The 18,770-nt window shown below is 34.2% G+C and overlaps 1 protein-coding gene and 1 long non-coding RNA gene across 9 annotated transcripts; one reads left to right on the top strand and one right to left on the bottom strand.

Annotated features, from left to right (window-relative positions):
- Positions 1 to 619: 619 nt before the first annotated feature.
- LOC122403649 (neogenin) lies at positions 620 to 18,368 on the top strand. Of its 8 annotated transcripts, none has more exons than XM_043407282.1 (27): positions 620 to 831; positions 6,747 to 6,912; positions 6,986 to 7,125; positions 7,237 to 7,404; positions 7,486 to 7,608; positions 7,696 to 7,858; positions 7,964 to 8,091; positions 8,184 to 8,343; positions 8,432 to 8,544; positions 9,043 to 9,214; positions 9,299 to 9,443; positions 9,527 to 9,655; positions 9,792 to 9,998; positions 10,096 to 10,387; positions 12,249 to 12,407; positions 12,510 to 12,715; positions 12,784 to 12,936; positions 13,113 to 13,275; positions 13,356 to 13,550; positions 13,741 to 13,779; positions 13,978 to 14,110; positions 14,324 to 14,556; positions 14,819 to 14,923; positions 15,103 to 15,314; positions 15,983 to 16,199; positions 16,274 to 16,410; positions 16,601 to 18,368. In XM_043407282.1, exons 1-27 carry the CDS (start codon positions 777 to 779, stop codon positions 16,697 to 16,699), a joined length of 4,212 nt encoding a protein of 1,403 aa, XP_043263217.1. In that variant the 5' UTR covers positions 620 to 776; the 3' UTR covers positions 16,700 to 18,368. The 8 variants fall into 8 exon arrangements, with proteins under 8 accessions (XP_043263217.1, XP_043263211.1, XP_043263216.1 ...); XM_043407276.1 differs by having other exon boundaries at positions 8,806 to 9,214; XM_043407281.1 differs by having other exon boundaries at positions 8,429 to 8,544.
- Positions 3,195 to 4,140, bottom strand: LOC122403651. Its single transcript, XR_006259637.1, has 3 exons — positions 3,784 to 4,140; positions 3,613 to 3,718; positions 3,195 to 3,336 (listed from the first exon to the last, which is right to left on the bottom strand). It is a non-coding gene; the product is annotated as an uncharacterized LOC122403651 (long non-coding RNA).
- Positions 18,369 to 18,770: the final 402 nt, after the last annotated feature.

Below are 18,770 nucleotides of genomic sequence, written 5' to 3'. Positions count from 1 at the left end.
TGTGCATTTGTTATACATATATAATAAGTTCAAGTAATAAGAAAATTCTTTTCAATTTGTAAAATACGTGTAAAAATTGACTTTCAACACAACTAATGATTTATGAGTACGGCAATACCTTTTTAAGTGTTTTAAACATTTGTATTATTTATGAGCATAAATGTATTAATGTATATGTATATTAACATTATTTTATAATTTTAATTGTATATAAATATCTACGCGAAACTATTTATTAAAGTAACTGTAAAACTTTTGAACTCAAGCAGAAAATAAGTAAGTATAATTAAAAGGTACAATTTCCATGTAAAATAACAATAAGAATTGCTTGAACAATTTGGAGAAATGATATTTACAAATAATTTGTTATTGAATAAAAGTTGGTTCGAATTGTATTTTCTTAGAATTAATGCAATAGCTAGCCGGGTGCTAATAAGGGTTTAAACCACCTGTTAATTCTGTGAGTTTTCGCTGATAGCGTTGCGATCGTGAGAACTCACAAAATGGCGTCGTAAGTCAGATCGTTGAACGACTCGAGACAATGCGGAGGTGTATAGCCATCCTTTAGCCATGTTCCATCGTCGGGTTCGCGACAGTGTTGTGCGAAAATGAGGTTTACGAATGCAAGACTTAATTTGTCGTTTCACGGGCGACGGTGAACCAAAGGAATTGGCATGTGTTCGCTCAATAGAACATTGTATGCTCGTGCAGCGATCGTGTGAAGAAATTACGGTGGGTTTTCGTACGCGTCGGAGTCTGTGACACCCGCTGGCCCAATGGAGCCGCGTACTCTCGCTGTCCCGTTGGCTTTGTTGACATTCGTCGTACTGGGTAAGTTCTATTTATTTTTATCATAAAAATGTTATTTGACGTTATTTTTACCAAACAGAACGTGCTTTGATTCCAATTCTATTATAACGTTATATTATTAGAAAATGATTTAAACCTCATGTGATATATACATATCATGAAAACGCCTTTTGGTATACTATTACAAATGAAAATTGAATGCTATTTGGTTATATTCTATCCGATTTATTTTGTCGATGAACATGAAAAACATAGGAATATCGCTTCACGGTTACTACTACTTGTATCTCGTTCCATTCGTAGTAGGCAAATATTTACGAGACCGTTCCGCGATTTTCTGTTTGCTAATCTTTTAACGCTGGAGATTACGCCATGAAAAACGTTCTCGAAGCTGTGTTCAAAGATTCTAACCGTTCAACTGTGAAATACTGATTGATTTTTCTACGAAAAGTCACGTGCACAAGTTGTCAAGATTCATTTAGGATCCCGACACCGATTAAAAGTTGCAAACCACGTAACACGTACCTCTAAGAATCCTAAAAGAAAAATCGTTTCTATATTCGTTATGTACAATACACTTTTATAACATGTAATTATTATAAAGTAGTTGTTTCATTATATCGTTTACCATTATTTCATTTTGAATTAAATAACGAGCTACATATTTAACGATTAGGACTCTGAATACCGACCGAGACAACGAAAACAACGTACGAACAAAGAGTTTTATATGAACTTAATTGAATCGTATAATTAGAAGTTGTAAAAAAAGAATGTTCAAATTAATAAAACGTTGTTCGACAAAACCTGAACATTGTTAAACACAGTTGTAATCATACAAAATATGTATTTATTATAAAAAAAAATTAATGACTTAAATAATTCTCAAAGATTAAGTTGAGAAGCACTGCACTTGGAGTGGCTATTATTGATGCAGAGAAGGTTATCTCGTATAAAGGGGTGATTCGGGGTGTATTTCCGATTGCAACGATCTGGACGTAGACACATCCCTTGGTGATACTGTTGCAATAACGAAAGCAGTACAACTCCCCTGATAAAACTAACAACGAATTGGGAGAGGTTCAAGGCATGGCTAGGGACCATTGTTCTAACCCGTAGCACAGTGTACATACACGAATATAAAAGTCTGTCTTCCATATTACAGATTTATTATTGAAGGGGTTAAGTCTGGGTTAGGTTAGGAAGCATTTATGTTAAACACTATATCAAATTACTTCAACAATGCAGCAAACCTTTTCGTGCTATTTTATCTTAATAGAAAATATAATCTACTAAAGATTTTACTAAAAGCTGTTACATTATCGACCTGCACGACTACCCACGTTAAAATTAATCTCTCATTGTTTTTTTAACTCAAGATCATAATATAACGGTGTTTGTAGAAATTGGCGGTATTTACGATATAATTTTCGTAAGCATTATCCCCCTTATTATCATTTTTATTTGCTTTCCATTATTGCACGTAGGTTCGTCTATTTAGATATAAAGATCCATTTCCGGCTCATCGTGGTGGTGAAGCCTTCAAACAATAAAAGGGGTCTCAAAAGGGTACGTTCCTCAAATAAACCAGTTAGCTCTGTCTGGGATATAGTTCTACGAACGACATAAAGCAAACTGCAGAACAATTATGGACCCAAACAAACAGAATATGATAAGTTCAACACAGATGTCAGCACCTAATTTTAGTTCATCGATCTTTCATTGAATGTACAAAATAAATCGTTTTAACTGAGAGAAATTTTGTATTAATTTATAAATTTGAAGAGATTAAAACAGTCTTATCATGAACTTTGTTGTCGTTAGAATAAGTGTGTACGTATAAGGGCTCGCATGCGATGTAGATTCGACACATGAAGATCGAACACGAGCACTGGTAGCCCAAATACGGAACGGCCATGCACACAACTGCGTCTAAATGTGCTCATGTAAAGTAGTATGTATTTACAAACGTGTGTACTCTGCGACCGATGTCGTAACAACACCTTAATGGTCTGCGCCCACGCGGTGTATGCGCGTGCATATTGATGTATAGGGTGATTCGTTTAAGACAGTTTTTTGTATCTTAATAATTTTTGATTAATTTTTTTTTCAATGCTTTATTTGTTTTTGTTTTTATTTCCATGCGAATTATGTGAATAAATTTGTCTTATCCTAGATACTAAGTAGACATACACATAAATTTCGTTTAAGTTGAAAAAGAAATTGTTTAGGAATACTAAGAAACAGTTTCGTACTTATTATTCGTTTGATAGAAAAGGGGATACGTTTCAGTTGTGTACTCCTTTATTAAAGTTTTGTAACATTGGTGAGCAATGTACAGTCAACACATTGCTTTTTTTTCTTCTTTTTTTTTATGTAGGAATTACATTCACTCGAAGTTGAATCACTGTGGCAATTCCTTCCACTGCCGTGATACCCTGTCGTATGTGTTATTCTTTCAAGGCAGTGCATCGTTTCCCCGATTCTTGTCTTTCTCGGACGTTTCGCAGAACAGCGAACGTCCTCCTGTAGAACGGAATTAGTAACAGTCACGTTACGAAGAAGATAAGAGAGAGAAAGATGGATAAAACCCGGTTCGAGGAATTCATTTATCGATCGCAAAAGTGAAGTCTAGATTTCCGTAGCTTTCTGAGTATCAGCATTGGCCCTACGACCCCAACTGTCGCGAACGATTAATTGATTTTTTCGGAGAAGGGATCGTAATATATTTCACCCTCGCCGTCGGTTTATTGGTATTTATGAAACACCCCGTATATTTGTCGTACCACGGTGTATACGTACCTTGCCTTCCTTCACGGTCTGTTCGTCACATGTCGAGTACTTTTACCACGTTTTTCAACATTCTCCCTCCTCCCCTTTCTGACTTCCACGAGTATGCAAACTCACCCTGCGAATTAATCCGTGTTGCGAAAAAATTCAGATTTATTATTGAAAGAAAATATTTCTACCTACGAAGATTGTCGAATCCATATGCTCGAATATTACGTTCGAGGCAGTTACGGAAAGAAGAAAAAAACGTTGACTGCTTTATCGGTAACGCAGTTTTATTTTTCGTCGGACATTTTGTAAAAAAGGTATGGTTACTGATAAAAGGAGAAAGTATCATTACTTTCTAAACATTTTTACTTCGATATAAATCGTTTTACGAGCCACGAAAAACGCTTCGTATCGTGAAATGATTCTCGAATCGATCATGTGAACCTTATCTACAGGAAATTATCCGATACATTTAGCTTGTCCGAGATAGCAGCTTCAAGACTTGTAAGTTTGTACATGATTTGTACATTCCTCTTCCTTCCCTTTCTTCCGCTCCCGTTATGCTACTAAACAAGACGTATAAACTGATGTCTGACAAATATACAGGAAATAATTTATAATACAACTCAAAAGGAATTGTTTCTTTGTGTAAAAATAAGTAAAAAATGTAAAACAAGTATGGGATTTAATTCTCGAAATAATTAGATTTGAATATTTGCCAGGTGCGTGTTAAGGTGTCGTTTAATCGGTTCTCAGATACGATGGAACGATTACAAACTGTCATTTCAAAAAAAAATTAGAAATAGAAGTATTTCTGTAAATCAAACTATATTATCTAGTATACAGCGATACGATAAACATTTTTTCGAAATGTCATATGTACTTGAACGTCCTCGACGATTCTTTAAGGTTAGGTTCACACGAGCGTCGTGCGTTTCTATGTTCTTCCTTGTCTTACAATTGAAAACAACCAAGACCGGCGTTCCTACGTCTGTCTTGGTTGTTTTCAATTGTAAGACAAGGGAAAACTTAAAAACGCACGTCGTTTCCACGCTGGTGTGCCCCTAACCTTAAACGTGTACTTTGAAAAAGAAATTTTTACTACAATAATATATTTTATATTTTCAACGCATGGAACAATAAATCATTCTCTTTTCGATTATAGTTCGAATTACTGAACGCCCTGTATAGATGTAATAAGGTGCAGTGGTTGTTCCCGCGACAGATTTACCTCGCGCGTACATTGCAATGGTTCTCCTCTTCATCTATTTCGGTATGCCGTGCGGTAGGTTGTCGCCCGCACTCATAAATCAAATAGTCAGACGGCGAACGGTTTATTTTCCTTGAGAATGCAGCGTTGTGGCGCTATCAGGCGCCAAATTTCGCACGTTCCTTTTCCCTTTCGTTTTTTCTTTTTTATTTATTGACGTCTAATTTCGCGCCACTAGGAACAGTCGGGAAAACGAGACGGAACTAATCCGTAACGATTTTCGATCGATGGAGGGGTGAAATGGCTAAAATTTTAGAATCAAAAGAACGAATGGATCTATACGTTTTCGTTCGAGTGCGTGAATTTAGTTGCATTTCAATGGCGCTAAAAGTTCAAACGTTAGGTCTAGAAACGGAAAGCTTTGTTTGAAGAACGAAAGAAATAATGTTCTACGACGAGAATTACTTCTCCTATGTCGATCGTTGAAGACGTGTTCGCGCTCCTTCGCGAAGGTTGTACGGAAAGGTGACAGACCACCGTGAGCGTGAAACTGTAACCCAATAACCGTAGACAGTGTTTCTCAATTTTCTGGAAGCGCCAATTCAATTAGATTCGCTGATGATTAACATCAATTATCGATTGCACGTCTTTTTTGATTGCCTGCTGATAAAAAGATGCGCAGTATTATTTTTAATTTACGTTATCCAACGCTCTTATCTTATAAAATTTATATTAGTTATTACTACACTTTTAATATTTTTATCAGTAAGTGTTCTTCATATATTTCAATATGTAGACGTACATTTCTAATCGTTTTTTATTTATTGAGTTTTTTTAGTACTTTTGTAACGGGTTTTATAGAAAGTCAGATTCTAAAGACGAGGTATTTCTACTGGAAAATTGTTAGATTGGAAAAATATTCATAATTGTCTGCATATAATGGGTATCTCTTTCATAAAGAGTCTTCAGAATTTCATGAGTAAGAATTTAACGAGCTGGATGGAATTTCTTCAGTCGAGTCGATCTTACGTGTCTACGTACGAATATAAAAGTTCTATTATGAAAATAACAAAATTCATTTTCAAATAATTGATCAACGTGGTAAATGACTTGATGGTTTGAGTATGTTTCGAATCTAAGATAAATATTTTAAATTGAATTTAAAATAACCATTGACCTTTCTTTTCGTTATAATTAAGAATATCGTAGGTGATGTGTAATATCTTAGGAATGAAAATTCTATAATTTATGGCAGCGTACAAGAAAATGAAATTCTTTGTTTGCGACCGTTTGTTCGGCGAAGGAAATATTTCATGGCGTATCGATTGCGTGGAATTTAAACGAAAAAGCTTACGTTCCTTAGAAATCATTCAGATTAGGCCTTATAAAATTGTTCCGTTGAGATTCTCTTATTCCTTTGTTCTCGTGAAGGGCTATTCAGAAACGATGTTGAATCGTCTTGCATTGCGGTTGTGTACTTAAGTCGTATCGGGACAATCGCAAAGTCCCAAGAAAGAACGAAAAGAAAGGAGGGAAAAGAGAATTTAGGCATTCAGCTCGGGTGTCTCGTCAAAGGGCCAAAGGGTGCTTCTGTAGGGTTGCTGACCCTCTATCCCCTCTTCATTCCCTAACTACTACGCACCTCCATATCTTCTTTCCTGCCCTAAGTAAATTTCGACCAGTTTTCACGTTTACCGTCGTAATACTTAGACACCTACTCACATGTTGAACAACTTGCGAAATGAAATTTAAATTTGATAGTACTGTAACTTGTATGAAGTTTACCTTTATGATAGGTAACTGCTAAAATATTTTGGTTTTTAAACAATATATTAAAAATCATACATTTAAATAAAAAATATAAATATGAATTTGTGTTCTTTGATTGTGAAAAACAATTTATTTACCTTAATTGTGAAAGAATTCAAGTTAATTTTATTCTTGACAGCTAGTGCAGGTGGTTTGTATTTTACCATCGAGCCACAGGATGTTATGGTCGAGCAAGGTGGTCCAGCTAGATTGGATTGCGAAGCAAAAAGTATTTTTGGAGAACCAAATATAGAGTGGCGAACTGATGATGGTCAACCAATTAATTTTATTGGGGACAGTTATCGGTGAGGGTATTATGTTTCAAAATGATGCCTTACCATTGGAAAACCCTTCTTCCATATTCTTCTTTTTCTGTAGATCTCAGCTAGCAAATGGGTCCTTGTATGTAAATAGCGTTTATGGCAGTAGTCCAGAATTGACTGGTAGCTATCAGTGTTTAGCTTCCATAGATAAAGTTGGAGCAATTGTCTCTCGACCAGCTACAATTAAACTTGCAAGTTAGTACTTGAGAGTAATGCTTAGTTTTTTTAGAATTATAATGCGTTGTATTATTGTATATGAAGAAAGTGATTAAAGTTTAAAATTATACAAGTAATTCCATTTTAAAGGTTTGCCAGGATTTGAAAAGGAACCTCAAGACACAATGGTTTATCCAGAGCAAATTGCATATTTAAGTTGTACTCTCCCTTCATCCTCTAGTTCAGTCAGTATACAATGGTTAAAAGATGAACATCCACTAGTACTTGATGATAGTAGAATGACAGTTTTACCATCAGGTATATATTGTCTGTCCTGTGTAACAACGAAAATGTATATTCAATTGAAAGAGACCACTGATTTCATTATATTTTAAACAGGTGCATTGGAAATTGATGAAGTTAACGCACAAGATATTGGATCATACAGATGCAATGCTAGTAGTTACGGACAATATAGACTCAGTAACAAAGCACAATTAGGATTATTGACAAGCGATATCGGTTAGCATAATTCTTAAAACATATTAATATGTAATGTGCATAATCTCTGTAAAGAGGGAATTTTAATCCCTTAATTTTGTATCATAGATCAAGAAAGCACACCACCCGTCTTTATTGCTAAACCATTGCAACAAGTAGTTGTTGAAGGATCCACAGTAACTCTTGAGTGCGCTGCCAATGGTTATCCAAAGCCAAGTATACTTTGGCTAAAAGATGGTGTTGCTATCGATTTAGCATCTCTTGATTCTAGGTGTGCGATTAGAATTTATTTACATAGTAAAGAAATTACTATGATCAAGATATAGAAAGTGAACAAAAAATATAAATCTTTGAAATGTTATATTTTATTGTCTAGGTATCGTAAAGTTGCAGCATCCAGTCTTGTGATTAGTAATGTACAAGAAATAGATAACGGTTCTTATCAGTGTCGTGCAGAAAACGAAGTTGAAACATTGGATGCAGCTGCTGATTTAATTGTACAAGGTATTTGTTTTTGACATTGAACACAGCAATTATTTTATTCTTTTATCTTCTCTTGTTTTCAAATGCTAACATATTTTTCGTTTCATCTTTAGTCCCACCAAGATTTATAAAAATGCCAGAAGATAAGGTAGCTAGCGAGCATCAAGATTTAGAATTTGAATGTGAAATTTATGGAAAGCCAGAACCAAAAATTATATGGCTAAAAAATGGTGAACGTATTACTTTTAGCGAATACTGGCAAATCATTAATGGGTAAGTCTTTAATACATAATTCGTTATAATGGATTAAAATTAAATAATATCATGAGGTAAATTCTTTTTCTGTCTTAACCTCTAGCAGCTACCTTAGAATTAATGGCCTATTAGCTATAGATACTGGAATTTTCCAATGTATTGGAACAAATTCTGCTGGGAGTGTACAAGCTGCAGCACGTTTAACAATCAATCAACCTAGTGAGTATTCATTTGGTAAAGTCGTGTATATGAAACTTTCCATATTGTAGACTTATTTTGTAGACTTAAATTTTATATAATTATATTCTTTTTTGTACATATTTATCAGTTTATTAATTTACAATTATTTCGTTTACTTTAATGTTAAATATATATTATTTTTCATGTTTGCTTTTGTTAGAAATTATAATTTTATCTTTGTTTTTTTCCATTTGCGTTTCCTCCTTGTTAACCGTGTTGCATGCTAACAAATGTATCCAGGAAAAGCAAATTCCCATAGGACAACTACTCCAAAGATAACTCCTAAAAAAAAGTTATTATTGCATCGTCAATTGTATAATAAAACATGGCAACATCCGAGCACCCTTTTAGGCCATACGCTATCCGCGTTCACGCCTAATCCACCGCTTTCCATTAGTCCTTCTGATGATCCAGCAGATCTTCCTGGATCTGTTAGATTTCCTAATTCCCTTTACGACCCGAAATCCCATTTTATAGACGACACGGACAATCTGGAATCGATAGAAGGAAGCGTCCCATCAGCTCCAAGGAGTTTAAGTCTCGTCATTGTCACCGCCAGATTCGTAACTCTACGATGGCAAGAACCAGAAAATACAAATGGAGATATTCTAAATTACTATATTTATTACAAACAAGAAGGTGCTCAAAGGTGATGACACGTCCCTTGTTTAATATGCTCCTAATTCATTTCTGATTGTATTTCATCTAATATAATAATAATAAAATCTTATAGAGAAAGAGTACATACCCAACAAAAATTAGAAGCAATGATACCAGGCTTACAACCAAGTATGACGTATCAGTTTCGAGTGGTCGCTTTAAATGCGAGAGGTCCTGGAATGTCGAGCGAAGTATTACAAGTCACTACACTCACAGAGGTCTGTTCCGAATTTAACAAATGACTAGTAAATGGTCGATTGAGTTTCTTTATAATCGAGATACTATCAATCTGTTATAACAGGCCAATGTTCCTGGACCTCCATTGAATTTAGAAGGTCATGCTACAAGCAGCACGAGCATTTCTTTATCTTGGGAAAAACCGCAAGTTGTTAATGGCAGAATTTCTAAATACTTAATCACATTTGTAGAGGTATGTAGTTTTAATATGCAGCTATTAGCAATTATGTTATGAAAAAAATAACGGAAAAAATAAAATAAAACAAATTTTTATTCAATGTGAAAAAAATAGCGTCTCCAGAAATGTATAATTAATATTTTATTTAAAGGGTGACAATGAGGAAATAATGCGTGAAACGATTAGTACCATGCACGAATTGATAGATCTCGTGCCTTATACGGAATACAGTATTAGAGTTCAAGCTGTAAACGAAAACGGTCCAGGCGCGTTTAGTAGAGATATCATAGCGCGAACTTATAGTACACAACCAACTGATCCACCACACAATGTTACGGTAGAACCAGCTAGTCCTACAGTGCGTATTGTACTTACAATTCTATAAAACTAAGATGAAAATCTAGAATATCGTCATACATTTTTTTTTTGTTTTTTTTTTTTTTTTTTTTTTATAGAGTATTATAATAAGATGGGAACCACCACTCGAAGGACAAAATGGGATTATTACTGGCTATAAAATCCGTTATCGTCGACATGATCGAGGTTCACAACCGGTCACTATAACGACTGAAGGAAACCAACGCTCAAGAGTGCTTACAGGGCTTGAGAAGCATGTTGCCTATCAAATTCGTATATGTGCCTTAAATGTGAATGGAACGGGACCTTGGACAGAATGGATACAGATAGAAACGTACGAAACCGAGTCAGATGAAAAAAGAGTGCCAAATACACCCAGCAATTTAAAAAGTGAGTCTATTTTCTAATTAATTTAAAGAAATATTCTAATGTAGATATTCGTTTTTAATGTGAGTTTTGAGAATTAAATTTTTAATAAACTAATAAGTCAACTTAACAGGCGTTTTGCATACATATTTATACACGTTTGAAGCAAAAATTGTATAAGTTATAAATGAACGAACAAAACATGTTAAATAGTTGTTCAGTCAAGTGTCGATTACAGCTGTTATGTTAAATAAACAAACAAACAAAATTTTATTTCATTCTCTATAAATGTCATTATCGGTTGGTCCTAAAGAAAATTTGCATTTCACAGCTTCGATAAATAATGATTGAGGTATTCAAAAGTTGGAGGATCAAACGATAGCTTGAAATGCATTATAGTATACAGGGTGGTCGGCCACACCTGGGAAAAATTTTAATGGGGGATGCTAAAGGTCAAAATAAAAGGAAAATCAAGAATACCAATTTGTTGATGGAGGCTTCGTTAAAAAGTTATTAACAATTAAATTATTTTCGGTTGCGGAGGTCAATTATAATCATTTTTGGTGTATAGATATACCTCCGAAATCCTATCCACTTTCTAGAAAAAAATTCGAGAAGGTGTGAAATTTTTCGACGAAAAAAGAAATTTCAAATCGTTTTGGAAAAATTATTTTCGGTTACGGGATTCAATTACAATCATTTTTGTTGAATAGACATACCCCCGAAATCTTGCGCATTTTCGAGAAAAAAATTCAACACGGGCGGAACTTTAAACGTTAATAACTTTTTAATGGAGCCTCCATCAACAAATTGGTATTCTTGATTTTCATCTTATTTTGGCCTCTAAAATCTCACATTAAAATTTTGTCCCAGGGGTGGCCGAACACCCTGTATGTGTGCAAAATTTCAAGCTGATCCGCCTGGTAGTTTCTAAGAGAACGTATGTGCCTGATTAAAAAAATATCGTTTGAAAAAAAACGCATTTAAAGTTTCTGATGTCGTTACAAAGTGGATAATTCTCAGTTTAAAAAAGTCATGATGAGCAGCCATTATTTGTCTGTTTTCCTCGCCTCTTTAGATACATTAGACGCCCGCTTGTTTGAATGACTTTTACTTCCATCGCATTCATGATTTGTAGGATTTTGTAAAACCCTTTATTAAAAATGCAAATGGCTAAAAATGTTGCAATTTCCACAGTATTTTTACCACAATGTAAGTACTTCAGAGCAAACGTCAAGATTAATTAAACTTTCATTATTTTTTTATGTGACACGTTCTACGTATGGATCTGATAAATTGTCTGCTTCAAGCCGTCGTAAATCGGTCTGATGATATCTAACATTGTATACTTCAGTGAACAAGCTCGAGAGGTCTTGAAGACAACGTTTATGGTGTGATTTCGCGTTGGTTGACCTTCCATGATCAAATGGCCCGTATAGCTTTTTTCATGTCGCTTATTAATTTTGGACCTGTTTGTATTGCCAAACTGTAGTACGCACTTAGTTCATTGATAATCTTATCTGTCAGTTTTTCTGTTCCTTTTCCATCGATACTATTGTTGGTTCTTTTAGCATTGCGTAGGCTCGTACCCATACATTTTTGTACATGTCCAATACATTCTTTTTCTGAAGTACACTACCTGATAGGCAATCCGTTTGTCGCATAGTATAATTGCATAGCATATGCATTGACTCCTTTAAATTTTTATAGTTTTAAGAATTTTACGAATTTTACTTTAATAGTTTACAAATATATTTTCAGGATCTCAAACTGTAAAAAAAATGTACGGCTACATTAGAACACATACTCCCTTAAGGGCTGATATTAAAGAATCATTGTTAATACTCCAATAATATTAAATACATTTTGCACACGTATGTTACAGCAAAAGTGATGTCAGATTATATACAAGTATTTTGGAATCCACCGAAGGATCAGAGTATCAAAGTAAAGGGATATAAGCTGGGTTGGGGAAAGGGTATCCCTGATGTTGAAATACAACTTCTTGATGGAAAAGAACGCTCTTTTACTATAGATCAATTAGGTGAACATTTGAATTATATAGTTTATTATTTCATACAATATGTATGGAATTAATCGAGTAACGAATTTTATCTTTCTTTCTTTTTTTGTGTATTAATTTCAGAACCAATGACGGAGTACGTTATATCCTTGAGAGCAACGAATGATGCTGGTGACGGTCAACCTGCATATGCAAATGTTAGAACAACCGAACGTTCTATGTCTGAATCTTCTGTGCCTTTGATACCGCCGGTTGGTCTTAAAGCTGCTGTTCTTTCGGATACTACAGTAGTACTATATTGGACTGATACGACATTACCGAAAACTCAAGTAAGTTGATAGAATATATGGCAGTTTTATGGCAAAGGATTGTAAATCAATGAATAATAATTTTGCAGTTCGTAACGGATAATCGATACTATGTTGTGCGTTACACGCATCACCATAGCAGTAGCCCTCGTTATAAATATTATAATGCCACTGATCTTAATTGTATGGTGCGTGATTTAAAACCGAACACGCTGTATGAATTTGCAGTGAAACTTGTTAAGGTATTTATTATTATTATAGTTTTCTATGTATAATAGTATACTTTGATTTGTAAATTAATAGATGAAATATAGATTAATACATTCACGACGAACTAAACTACCGATGGTACATTATACATGGTACAAATTCAAGCCCGTCGCGAACATGTTAATCTATATTTTAATAATATTTTCAGGGGAAGCGAGAATCACCATGGAGTATGGTTGTTTCGAATCAAACTCAGGAAGCTGTACCGAGCTCTGCGCCAAGGGATTTATTAATACAAAGTATCGAAGACCGTCCAGTATCCGTTTTATTACGCTGGCAGCCCCCTAAACAACCTAATGGACCAATTACAGGTGTTTATAAACTTTTATAATAGATTGCGCATATGAGAAAGCGGAAAGTTTATAGTTAAAATTAAATAAACTTGTTTCAGGATATATTATTTTTTATTCTACCGATAATACAAAGCGGGATCGTGACTGGTTAATTGAAGCTGTTATTGGCGACAAAACTGAATTCATTGTCAAAGGCCTTAAATCAAGTACAACTTATTACTTCAAGATTCAAGCACGGAATTCAAAAGGATATGGACCCCTTTCTACAACTGTTCCATTCAAAACACCTCAAAGTAAATATCTTATTTTCATGCGTAAAATTATTTGCACGTATTCGATAACCTGTTGGTTTTAACAAAGTTTGTTCGGTATTGCGTAAAGAGTTATTATCTATAGTGACTACTATTTATGTTCATCCTTCCATATCGTATGTACAATATCGGTGTGTTAATTATTGTGTTCAATTTTTTATTTCTATGCTAGGCAATGGCATGGATGTCTATGATGAATTGCATGGTCGAGGTAAGATATTCTCTTTTAGATTATTGTTTATTATGTTAGTGTTGCACGTATTTTATAGTAGTGAATGTTAAAGTAATGTGCATATTTAAAATATATGTAATTCGAATATGCATAATATATTACAATTAGTTTATTATGATATGGGTTTTGATTATTTTCAAAGAACATAAAAGCATTTACTAAACAATTAATTTATAGATGGACGAGGACTCTCGAATATACTCATCTATATTATCGTGGGGTGTTCTATTGTTCTCATCACCGGCGTAGCAGTTGTAGTGGTAGTGATGTGCTGTAAGCGAAATCCGGATACACCTGATAGAAAAAAAAGGTATATGCTATATTATAATGTTGACGTTGGAAAATTTGTATCATATCATACCTAAATAATGTTCTTTTGTCACGAAAGAATCAAATTTTCAATGAATCAAGTATACTATACACACAAAAATGTTTTATTTTTATAAAGTTCGAAAAGTACTCCAAATGATTTTACACAGAATATTTGTTTTGCGATTACATTGCTCCAATTGAAATTGTTTAGTTATATAAAAGATGTGAATCAAAAGACAAACATCAAGCCGCCAGATTTGTGGATTCATCATGATCAGATGGAGCTTAAAGCTCTTGAAAAATCTTCAATTAATGGGGAAGCTTCTACCAGTGGTATAGCCAGCAACACACTTCCTAGACCAAGTAATCAGGAGTATAATCAAGAGAATGTGCATGGAAATTCTAGTTCGTTGGACAAGCGTACTTACGTGCCAAGTTACATGGGTAAGTTTTGTGGAATAATACTACACATTAAAATAGTTTGATATATCAAACACAGCTGCACATCATTTTGTTCGTCTAATTAAATTTTTCACGACATATTCATTCACGATTGCTTCTATCATAATTAAATACACATTTTGAATGATTTCTTATTTATTATCGATATCTTAATTAACGTTTATCATCTTGAAAGAAAGATTTTATTTTGTTTTCTGTTTTCCTGATTTTCGTGCTCGGTTTTTGTTTATTCACTCAACATTAGGTAATACTGACGAGAAGTGCTCAACCCTGAGCAGACAGCATAGTCGGGGAAGCCACAAACCTAAACTCATTACACTTCCTGTTGACAGTGCGTCTTTACATCAACGTAAGTAATAGTACACATGTCAATTAAGTGACATGGGAAGACTAATCTCTTGTATTTGTAGCGATGTTAATTGTACTATGATGAGTTAATGAAAGAATACTTCATTTCATAATCATACTAAATGAATTTTTTAAATAAAAATGTTTAAGCTGTGAGACAAAGTTCTTGACCTGTTACAGCTATAGCCACTGCTACACCGATCGTGAATACAAGTATGTCACAGCCAACGATTCACACTTCCTGTAGTGATACGCCATCCGTAAGACAAAATTATCCACGAACGGTAGCCCAGTATAGCCTAAGTCGAGCGCATATCACGTTAGAACCGACACCTGAATCGAGTCCAGATTCTTGTAATATTTCAAGCTCATACGAGCCGTTGCAAAATCAAGTAAGATTTCTATAAAAACACTAATATTTTCCTTAAATAAAAAATCGAATTTTATACGAACAATTATAATTGTTAAGGAATGATAGTCATTTTTCCCTTATTGATATGTGAGAGCAAAAATAACAAATCTAAATATGGGAAATAAAAATATAAAATCTTTCAAATTTAGACGTCTTAACAATACATTATAACATATTAAGGAAATACTACATATATGTATATTTAACTTTTTAATTGTCTCAGTAGAAATGTTTACTGCCTATCTTTGTACTATATACTTCAATTTTCGAATTATGAGTAAGCTTATTAGTTTCCAGGATATACATATAATCCTGGAAATAGATTTCTATCGTTTTTTCTTTTTCTCTATTAATTATCAATTTTCTTTCAGGTTATGTTCTATATATAAAAATTATTCAATTTATAATGACTATATATATGTACATAATTAGTTAACATCTATGCATCATGTATACGTTTATCCCTCTTTTAGTTAAGAATATGTATATCTGAAGAGGGTTCCATAAAAGAGAACTGAAGTATCATCTAGTAAATGATACACTTCTATAAAGTTTTCGTAATTTTAGCTTTCGCATATCAATAAGGTAGGAGTGACTACCTTTCCCTGACAATTATAATTGCTTTATACAAATAATTTTCGTTTAAAGCAATTATCATACGGAGCAAGCGGGCAACCGTATACCGGTAGCACTCAATATGCCTCGGGCCATTATGGTAATAGTAATCAACCATCAAGCAGTAGTGGTGGGACTGACAGCACTAACAATAGTAAAAGGATGCAGGGTCATCCTTTGAAAAGTTTTAGTGTGCCTGCACCTCCGCCACAATCTGCGCCTTCGACACCAGCGCAACAAAAACATGGTGGTTAGTTTTTTTATGACTATCTGAATATTACTAATATCATACGTGTATTACAATGTCCCTTTTATTTTACGCAGTCTCTCAAGTTACTGTAAGGCCTACGATGTCTGGTAGCCCGTATAAGAAGCCACAAAGTTCTACACAATTAGTAAAGAATCGATTAGCCTCAGTTTCAAATCCGGTACACACTTCAGAAGAAGTTGAACGGTTAAAGGTAATGATTATTTTAATTAAACTCTGTACTTAAACGATGTAAAATCGGGAAGAATATCTTTTAGTCCCGTATTACATAAGCAGCTGATCAAACAAATGAAATATTACTGTGCAAATGGACACCAAGTTTTTTTTTTTACTAGTCGTTCGTGCGAGGTAAGGTAATTTATTAATATCAACGTTTTTTATAGCCTTCTTACAGTACGGAAGAACTAAATCAAGAAATGGCTAATTTAGAGGGTCTTATGAAAGATCTAAATGCCATAACAGCGTCTGAGTTTGAGTGCTAAAAGAGGTTCCTAAACCTTGTGCCATCTCAATTCAATAGACTGCAATGATACATTCTCAATGTTAGTACCTGAGAGATAGGTGTGACGATCATGTTACACGATGAAACTTTTTACAAAGATCATATTTCGGCACACGGAAATACAACACGATTGGCAGAGTGGATACTCGAAGGGCCGATGAACGGCGCGTTATCGAACTTTTTAAACAGTTTGCCTGAAAATTATATCATCCCAGTGTTATTGGACTAGAACGAGTGTTTCCTAGTCAATTTGCTCTTTCCTCCGGTACTAACGTTGTTTTCTACAGCGAAACGCAAAGTGTACTTGCCAATGTAATTTGACACTGCCACATTCTTATAGTGAACTTGCATTTTGCAAGATCATGAATGGTACGATTTGAAAGTGTTGATGCAAGAATTGGACGTTTTATTACGAGCGGTTGATGGTGTATTTTTATGTATAATTGCACACAGTGTATGCAAATCAATCGAGACGAAAGGACATTTATATGTTTGAATCTTCTTTGGAATTCTTTCCGACAAATTAAAATATGTTAAATTAATAATTCAATGGATTCGTAGCAAAGAGAAACGGTTTAAACGTTTCTCAGATCTTATATGTGTAAAAGTTATTGGTAACCATATGGGTTACCTTTTTATCTGCTTTGGTGAAAATGACGATCTTGCCTAAAAATAATTCGTACTATATCCAAAAGCTCACGTACTCTTTGCCATGATTCTATAATCTATATTCATAAGAGTACATTTTCTATATCGATACTATCGACTGCCATACATACGCTTAGGGTAGCGAGACCAAGTGAGTCTCTCTTCATTGAACATTTTATGGTTCAATGTGTAAGGCGGAAGGTAGAAATATTCTTCCTATTTTTTTATCCGTCAGAATTTTTTTTATAACAATTTTGGTAATAGGTTTTATACGGTACAGTACTTTCGGGCTAGTTAATTTAGTATTAATAAATTAAAGGGCAACAGATCACTAAAAGGTTTTATAAACAACAGCCGGTCATTTATACATTACGCTAAAAAACGTGTTGCCTATGGTTTTGTAAATTTTATTTAATAGGCTGAGATTTTCCACGCTGTCGAAATCTTAATATTTTTGGAACACTGTGTAACGGTCTTGAAACGTTTGTATTAAATTGCCCTGTACCTTGTCCAACGAAACGAGATAGCAGATGGATAGTTCCGTCTTTATTCGTCGACCGTTAATATTGACGTTTGATCTGTTTCATCGTTTTGGGTGTTTGCTTTTGTTTGCTGCCTCGTCTCGTTGAACAAAGTATATACTCAGTGGCTTCGGCAGCTTGCTAAGGAATTCCGTTTATTTACGGGAAAATATACACGTATACTCTTAAACCAACAATGTAGTATTACGATCTCATCGAGAAATATTATTTTAGGATTAAATGTGAACATCGAGTATGGGTATTATGATAAGTTGTACAGCATTACGAAAGAAAGCACGATTTGATCTTATAAAGAACACGATAGTAATTTTCGCGTCGATATATTTACCGTTTCGATAGTTCATTTATCTTAAGAATTACGTTTTAAACGACCAGTTAAAAGTACTATTCTTCCACAAAAAGGCACAGCGTGTTTACATCCCCCCTCCTGTCGCAGTTTGCTGATTCACAGGTATTGGTCGAAAACGGTGACAGCCAATCAGCGGACTGCAGCAAGAGTGGGGATGTAAACACGCTGTGCCTTCTTCTCGTGGAAGGACGATACGTACATACGTAGCAGTCTAATTAATAAAATAACTTAAATTCAAGAGTCGTCTTAACGAAATATTTTTTAACAGATATTTACAAATTGTTATTTATAAGGTATATATATATGTTGTTTCGTTTGAAGACACTCGAAAACATTTATCAATGATGACAGCTTGCAATTTACATCTACGTATTTTGTAAAGAGCAACGGATCGAATTTTTCTATTGCTCAATCGTCAGATCGATACACATATTTACAGTGAATATTAAGTAACAGTTTTTTACCATATCCGTCAAGATATAAATATACTTCCTTCCACTGCTAGGAATTTG

Source organism: Colletes gigas, unplaced genomic scaffold (genome assembly GCF_013123115.1).
Source record: "Colletes gigas isolate AHSC1104 unplaced genomic scaffold, ASM1312311v1 Colletes_gigas_Sc00067, whole genome shotgun sequence".
In the NCBI taxonomy this organism is placed as follows: Eukaryota; Metazoa; Arthropoda; class Insecta; order Hymenoptera; family Colletidae; genus Colletes; species Colletes gigas.
The sequence above is the reverse complement of the archived record's forward strand: the minus strand, read 5'-3'. Positions and strand labels throughout refer to the sequence as shown.

Coding starts and splice junctions, on each gene's coding strand:
- LOC122403649 (XM_043407274.1), top strand. CDS start 777: ATGGAGCCGCGTACTCTCGCTGTCCCGTTGGCTTTGTTGACATTCGTC. Junction 13,551..13,740: donor TCCATTCAAAACACCTCAAA/GTAAATATCTTA, acceptor TTTCTATGCTAG/GCAATGGCATGGATGTCTAT. Junction 14,111..14,323: donor ACACCTGATAGAAAAAAAAG/GTATATGCTATA, acceptor GAAATTGTTTAG/TTATATAAAAGATGTGAATC.